The sequence below is a fragment of the Poecilia formosa genome, unplaced genomic scaffold (assembly GCF_000485575.1).
Source record: "Poecilia formosa unplaced genomic scaffold, Poecilia_formosa-5.1.2 Scaffold886, whole genome shotgun sequence".
NCBI lineage: Eukaryota > Metazoa > Chordata > Actinopteri > Cyprinodontiformes > Poeciliidae > Poecilia > Poecilia formosa.
This window is the reverse complement of record NW_006800825.1, coordinates 70,171-77,600: the sequence shown is the minus strand read 5'-3', so window position 1 is coordinate 77,600 and position 7,430 is coordinate 70,171. Positions and strand designations below refer to the sequence as shown.

Below are 7,430 nucleotides of genomic sequence, written 5' to 3'. Positions count from 1 at the left end.
AAAAGTTGATCATTTTGATCATCAAGTCTGGGCTCCAGCTGATTATCAGGAATCAATATCCAATCAGCTCTCAGCCTCTGTTACTGTTTATGAATATCAGCTGTGAGGTTTGGTATTATTGATCCACATGGAGAGAAAACAAAGCTGTTAACATTCAACTAAAGTACGCAGTAAAAATGACAAGGAAAGCTACTAACCTTTGATTAGGACGTTTTTAGGATGGAACCAGACTAAAGAGTGAACTGGGTCGAGATGCGCCGCAGCGGTCAGTGGAAACAAGGCATTAGTGACCCGAACCAGCAGGAGAGAGAAAAAGGAAAGATTCTCTAAAAGCAGAATAAAACATGTGGATAAAAGCTGCTGAGCTTTTAAACACAAAGTCAGTCTGGAGTTCAGATCAGCAGCAACAAAGTATTTCTGCTGCCGCCATCTTTCCACAGCCTGGTTCTGAATGAAGAGCGGTTCTGATCCAATCAGAGCACAGCTCTTTGACTTTTAAACATGAATGATTCAAAATGATGATGTTCAGCTGCTGAGCAATTTTAATTTTCACTTTTATCAAGACAGTCAGCTTATCTTACTGTTGATAAATAAGAGTCCCTGCGGAATTTTATTCAGTGTGATCCTGAATAGAAAAACGTCCTGTAAAGAGTTTAACACAGCAGCTTTCTTTTATGATTTAAAATGGTCTTCATTACAAATATAACATCAAACAGTGAATTAAAATATGTCAGAGTAATATTTAAGTCATATAACTGAGGAAGATTGTTAGTTTATCTCGAAGCTCCACATTAAAGTGGAGAAGTGGAATTATTTAAATATAAACAATGCAGCATTATCAGGGCTGTAGTTCCCACTATGGCCACCAGAGGGCGTAAATACCCTGTTCTGAATATGGAGTGGAGTTTGTAGAGCTGCAGGTTTTTCCACTTTTAAGTTAATCACGTTTATATCATTCACATTATAAATGTAAATATGATCATGGTCTGTCTAATGGACCGACAGCTGATTTATATAAATCAAATAACACATATAAATGTGTTATTTGCATATAGGTAACACATGTTACCTTAAGTAAATTACACACTTATGGTTCCTGATGAAATAAATAACTGGTTTGTACGCAAATTGATGGGTTTCCGGTTCAGGAGAATATTTATTAAATATTTAATTTTCCTGGAAAACAGAATAATTATGCTAATTTGCCTTCAGATCTCCATTGTACTATTTATATTTAGAAAAGATTACACACATAATTTTTGATATAATAATAAACTTTGGTTGTAGTTACACACTGCGTCCACGAGGGGGAAGAAGGCTGAGTTAGCAGTTTGCTATACCAAGTAGGAGGAGAATTTTGTTTGTTATCGGGTTCCCAGTGCAATTATCTCAGTAAAATAGACTCGTAATATTTTAGATAGCTAACTGACAGGAAAGTGGGTAATGAGAGAAGGGGGAAGACATGCAGTAAAAGTCGCCATGGCCGGGAATCGAACCTGTGACAGCTGCGTCGAGGACTAAAGCCTCCATATGTGGAATAAGCTTAACCCCTGCGCCACCACACGCACCTATAACTTTGTGAACTTTCTATATTTAATTTTCTCTATTCGGTATTTTCATTCTGGTCAATGCTTTGACCTCACCGAGGTGGATTTAATCACACATTTTTTATAGTTTATATTTTTCCCAGGCCTTGATTCTCAAAATTACCGACAATTAATCTTTTTGGGAGGATTTTTAACTAAATAAGTTTAGTTTTCTTTTCCATTTACTAACCCTGAAGTGGCTCTTTAACAACATTAATTTAAGCTGATGTTATTTGACCCGATAGAGGTAAAAATGAGAACAAATTAAGTTAAAGAAATCACCTGGTTAATAATTAGTCGAATATCTGTAGTTACAATAGTTCACCACCAGAGGCCAGTGAGCGCTCATAATCCACAATCAAAAACCTGTTAAACTCGTTTGTTCTGCTGGTTTTCTGCAGAACAAAAAGCTGCTCAGCTTCAAATCTTCACTAAGAAATACTGAAACTTTTCTAGTTTTGTTTTGTTTCACTCCGTAAACGCAAACTGAATTGTTAATATTCATGCAGATGAATCAAACTTTGATTCTAGACGCTGAAGAAAACACAAGCCACCTGGCTTTCTGTGAAAAAGAAATTGAAACTAACTTTGGTCTCCTTCAGGTCAGCCTCCATTTTCAGCGGAGGGTGAAAATAACATGTTGACTTGTTAACAGAGGTAAGTGTTGCCGCTCCGGGTCCCTCCGTGTCTCTCTCGGCTCTCTGGAGCCTTTCTGACCGATAAACCCTCCGAGGCTTCCCGGGGCCTCGGCCACCTCGGTCTGGGTCCCTCGGCTCTCATAGGGTGTGGTCCCCGTATCAGCGCTCTGTTTACTTTATGAAAGGCCCAATCTAGAAAGGAATTAGTCTCAGATAAAATGAGTTTACATTATGAACATTTAAGTAACAATGAGAAAAATAATGAACAAACTATAAACTCACAGATTAGTAAATGCACAGTTAACCTGGTGAATGATCAACTCTATGATACAACTTTTAACAACTCGCTTAAAACACATATATTTCTCTGGCTTTTAACCCTGAGTGAGCTGCATCTCTGTCTTAATGCTGCACTCCCACTTCATTGTATTTGTGATGTTCTGATTTCTATTTTTTATTTTATCATTTTAATTTTTGTACAACACTTTGGACAGCTGCTATATCCTATTTGGTAACACTTTATTTGAATGGGTGTGCATAAGACTGACATGACACTGTCATAAATATGTCAGTCTTATGCACACTCCTTCAAATAAAATGTTACCTTGTATGGTAAGTGATTTAGAAATAAATGGCTCTATCATGACAGCTGCATCTAAAGCTGATCTGTTTGTGTACAGATCAGCTTTAGATGCAGCAATTTGAAAAATGAACTTTTCAAATTTAACCTAAATAAGCGGAGAACTTAATGTAATTTTTTTTACAGTGCATCAGTGTTCTTGCTGCAGCGACTCTCTCTGTGAATTCTCTGGTGTTTTAACCTAAAAATCAGAACAAAAACAGTTTTAAACTAGTTTCTCTGCTTGTTGAAGTCAGCAGAAAGTGAATCACATCACTCCGTCCCTCATCAGTCTGGGTTCATCACAAACTGATGTTTCTCTTGTCTGGATCAGAACCGGCTTTAACCAGTCCACAGATTTCCTCTCTTCCTCTTCACTGACTTTCATCTTTTTTAATTTTTACCTCTTGTTGCTCCTTGCAGCAGAAAGAATCGGGCCTCTCTGAGTGTTTGGGGGCTTCATCCCCTCATTGAAGCAGCTGATTACCCATGATTCCTTGCAGTGGGTCCAGCTGGTACCTCAGCTGGATGCTGTGGTCCCTGAAAGCAGCTTTAGCTGAGAGGAAATCCTGCTGAGCTGCTCACATGACCACAGAGGCTGACATGTTGCTGAGATCCCAGCTGGACCCGGTTCTGTCTGGAGGAGAGCTGTGGACCCGACCTGAGCTGCTGCTCCCTCAGAACCTTCTGCACACTGAGCTAATATAGTCATGATGCGTTCAGGTCCACTGTGGGAGCTAAACAAGTTCACTAGTTCATAGGAAATGTTCACTTGTTCATTCATCTGATTCACTCTGATCCTCTGAACTCCTGATGGGAACCAGCTTTCTGCTTCACAGGACACTTACTGGACCTGGACCACTGGTCTGACTGGTTCTGGTTTCTTTCTCAGGCTGACTGAAGTCCAGAAGATGGAAGATCTGGATCTAAAGAAGGAAAGAGCAGAACTTCTAGGATCCATCAGTCCATCTATGAGGAGTGACTGGTCCCAAGATGTACCTCTAAACTTCAGTAATAAACCTGGACCCTCAAACAGAAAGTAAGAAACCACTTTCTTACTGATTCATGTGAATCTATAGAGATAAAATATAAATGGATGATATCAGTGTTTGAATAAACAGTAACTTCATTTTCTTATATACTAATTTAAAGTTAAACATGAAGGATGTTGGTCGGTAGATCAGTAGAATTCGAATGAAAGTCTGAGTGAATCAATGATAAATTGTTGCATAAAAACAAAAACAACCAAGAAAATGAAAAGCAACAATTCAGATTGTCTCTAAACTCAGTGAAGCTGTGAAGCACAGCATCTTCCAAACTGGGAACACTGGTATCAGTCGTGATACTAGATATACTACAATGAAACACTACAAACCAGGGATCATCAATGTTCTGAGGTTCTGTTCTGACCCATTTTCTGGTCGTTTGTTTTTTGTGCCTTCACTAACAACAGGCTGAAGCTTTACAACAGCTTCAGCCTGTTGTTAGTGAACTATTTCACTGATGACGAAATGTCTTTACAGGAGCAGCGTTGATGAGGAGGAGAAGCCGTCCTGCTGTCCTCTGTGTCAGGAGGTTCTGATCAATCCGGTCTCTACCAGCTGTGGACACTGGTTCTGCAGACAGTGCATCAGTTACGACTGGGACCAGTGTGCTCCATTTGGACCTTCCTCTTGCCCCCAGTGTGGGAAACGACCCAGAACAGGAACTGAACTGCTGACAGCCAACCAGAGCAGCTGTGCTCCAGGTGAGACTGAACACCTTCGATCAGAGCTTCATCCTGTTGTCCCTGTTGAACCAGATCCACAGTTAGTTAAGATTTGTAATTTCAAGGTTTAAAAGTCTTCATGTGATAAATTATTTAAATTAAATTAGTATTTTTCCAGCTGGTGTAATTGGAACAGCTAGTAACTCGGTAACTCTTGTTAACATAGTCCCCATTTAATTTGAGCCTGTTCAAAAAATGAACATCAAAGTCATATGGCAAGTGATAAATAGACAATAGATCAATGCAATTAAGAAAATACATAAAACAAATTAAGAGTTAGCAATGCTGTATTTCATTTTATTTTATTTGGGTTTAAATATGTAGAAATTTGAGTTTTTATTTTGTTTGCTTTTAAAATTACAAGTGGTTATGTTTTATGAAACCTATACTTGATTTGTGCAACTGCAATACAGGAAGATTTCAGAGATTTTTATCTATCTGGACCACGGTCACCATGTTTTCCTCAGAGGAAGGAGAGCCTGAAGACTGGGCAGAAAGTGTTTTCATATCTGCTACTGAGGTCGCTGAAAAGCTCCCTGGTTCAAGGTATGGTTGAGATTCAGCCTGGCAGATGGTGGCAAATGTAGAATAAGGAGTTATATTAAGGAGTAGCTTCTAAAGGAAGTGAACAGTTTGTGTTGCAGAACCGCAGGTAGATCTGGAGGAATGGAAACCAACAAGGTATCCTTCAGCCATGGAGGCACAGAAATCACAAGAGGTGAACTGGAAAAAGATTACTAGAAACATACACTAGATACAATAATGAGGCAAAAACTCAGAGAGGTAACTCGTGGCTTGACTCGACCCAGAAAGACTGATCATCAGGCAATGAGAGGTTGTCTGCCAGCTTCTGGATATTAAATGGATTTATGGTGAAGTTCACACTAATCACAAACATACTTTAGTATTAGTTTAGTACTAGTTTTCTGATATTAGTGTAGAAAAAATTAGATCCAATTTTAAGTTGAAGCATTTTAGCTTTTAAGCTTGAGTAGATTAAAGAGGCTCTAGGTATGAATAAATAGATGGTTCTTTAATTGGAAGCTGTTTGCTGAGTTTTATTTTGTGAGTGAGAAACAAAATAACGAACCACAACGCTATAACTTCAACCAGTAGGAGCAGTGCACTACTGCACCATCCATCTGCTGGATGTTGTTTCCATGAATACTGGTATGATTTAGCAATGATTTGGTGCTAAAATAGCAGTGGCCTCAAAGACACAGACTAACCCTTCAGGGTCATTAAAGGGACAGGGACAGGGCCGTGCAGAGACTTTTGGAGGGGCTGGAGCTCAAAGTTGAAAAGCGGCACATTGAACAAGATCTTAAGACACCGTACAGCAACATAACAACAACCCATATTAATCAAAAATCTAATATTTAATTGGATCCTACTATATCATTGCCATCATGTGGGTACAATGTAAAACAAATATAGTATATTTTCTCCAACAGGTATAATGTTTCTGTTTATGTTGCTGACAGTCCTGCAGGGCTGTTTGTTGATCTCAGACTGTAGCTGTTAAACAGACCATAGAAGAAAATGTTGCTGGTTTTGAAGTTATGAAATAAGCAAATTCGCTGCCATTTTACTAAATAAGCCCTACTACTTCTGTTTAACCTCTATAACAACTTGGCTGCAGAAGGTTTTAAAGATCAAAAAAGCTCAACATAATTTTTTGTTATTAACTCTTTTGATAAATCTAGAATTGTAAGACAGAGATATCAAGGTGAAGAAAACTCAGTAGCTGTATAGCCCTATAAATGGTTGAATTGTAACACAGACAATAGATCAAAACCTGTAGCATTATTTATTGAGAATGACAATGTTATTAAATTTTATTTAACACATTCAACAGAAAAAACAAACAGTATATTCATGATTTAATTTGGAAGTTTACTTTGTAAAAGTACAAAGAATTATCTTGATAGTTTGATTGCTGATTACCATGGCTGCGATTCTGTGTAATTTTTGTGTTTGAGCTGGTTTGTTCACAAATACATCACAGCAACTAATAACCAATAATCAGTGATTGATTTTTAAACTCGGCTAATGATTCTGGGCTCCCTATCATAGAATTCACTAAATCTATATTTAAGCACTGTTAATGATGCTGATGTTCTTAGTAGGAGGGAGCTTGGGGGATAAATTATGATTCTGTTTAAGGCCCCTTATCACCTTGGGCCAGTCCTGCATGAAGAGAGAGCTACTGCATCTCTGGAATCTACCTGAAATCCCCCTTTAGCCCCTATGTCAGTCTGCCCTACTTTTGGGACATTTTGATTTGTTTAACTGTGGCATGTTTGGTTGTTGCTTTGGTCCAAAATATTGGCACAGTGTTTTCGCTGATGTTTATGTGATATTTTGTGAGCTCCAAATGCTATGAGCCAGTGTTGTGGTACTCGAAGTTGGTCTTGGTCTTAAGACCGGTCTTAAGACCATTTTTTGCTGGTCTCGGTCTCGTCTCGGACTCGACCGCATTTGGTCTCGGTCAGGTCTCGGTCTCAGGCTCTGAGGACTCGGCATTTTATTTCAAAACCAGTCAAGACCACAACTGTGAAAATATCACTAAACGTGCAGCATACTGTCCACTTTATTTGTTAACATCTTTGTTTTCAGTGGATGCAAAACGCAACGATTAAAATCCAACCAATAACGTGTTTCTGTTACTCCCCTCTCCCCTCCCCACCTTTCACTCGCACGGCGCTCCAGGACATGCGCAGTGGTTTCCTCTCAGCGGCAGAAAATGTTTGTCTAATCATCAGTAATATAATAGCGCTGCATAAATAGTAAGAAATCCGATGGCCACAGCTAACTCA

The 7,430-nt window shown here is 38.8% G+C and overlaps 1 protein-coding gene across 7 annotated transcripts in view; it reads left to right on the top strand.

The window, feature by feature from the left end:
* The first annotated feature begins 1,891 nt into the window (after positions 1-1,891).
* Positions 1,892-7,430, top strand: part of LOC103131970 (protein NLRC3-like) — a 39,629-nt gene continuing 34,090 nt past the window's right edge. The window contains exons 1-2 of one of the 7 annotated variants that reach the window (XM_016667051.1): positions 1,892-2,243; positions 3,736-3,882. In XM_016667051.1, the coding sequence (XP_016522537.1) occupies positions 3,755-3,882 (128 nt within the window). In that variant the 5' untranslated portion in view covers positions 1,892-2,243; positions 3,736-3,754. Of the gene's footprint in view, positions 2,244-2,988; positions 3,883-4,366; positions 4,591-7,430 lie in introns of those variants that run through there. The other 6 variants (XM_016667052.1, XM_016667050.1, XM_016667055.1 and 3 more) reach the window with 6 other exon arrangements.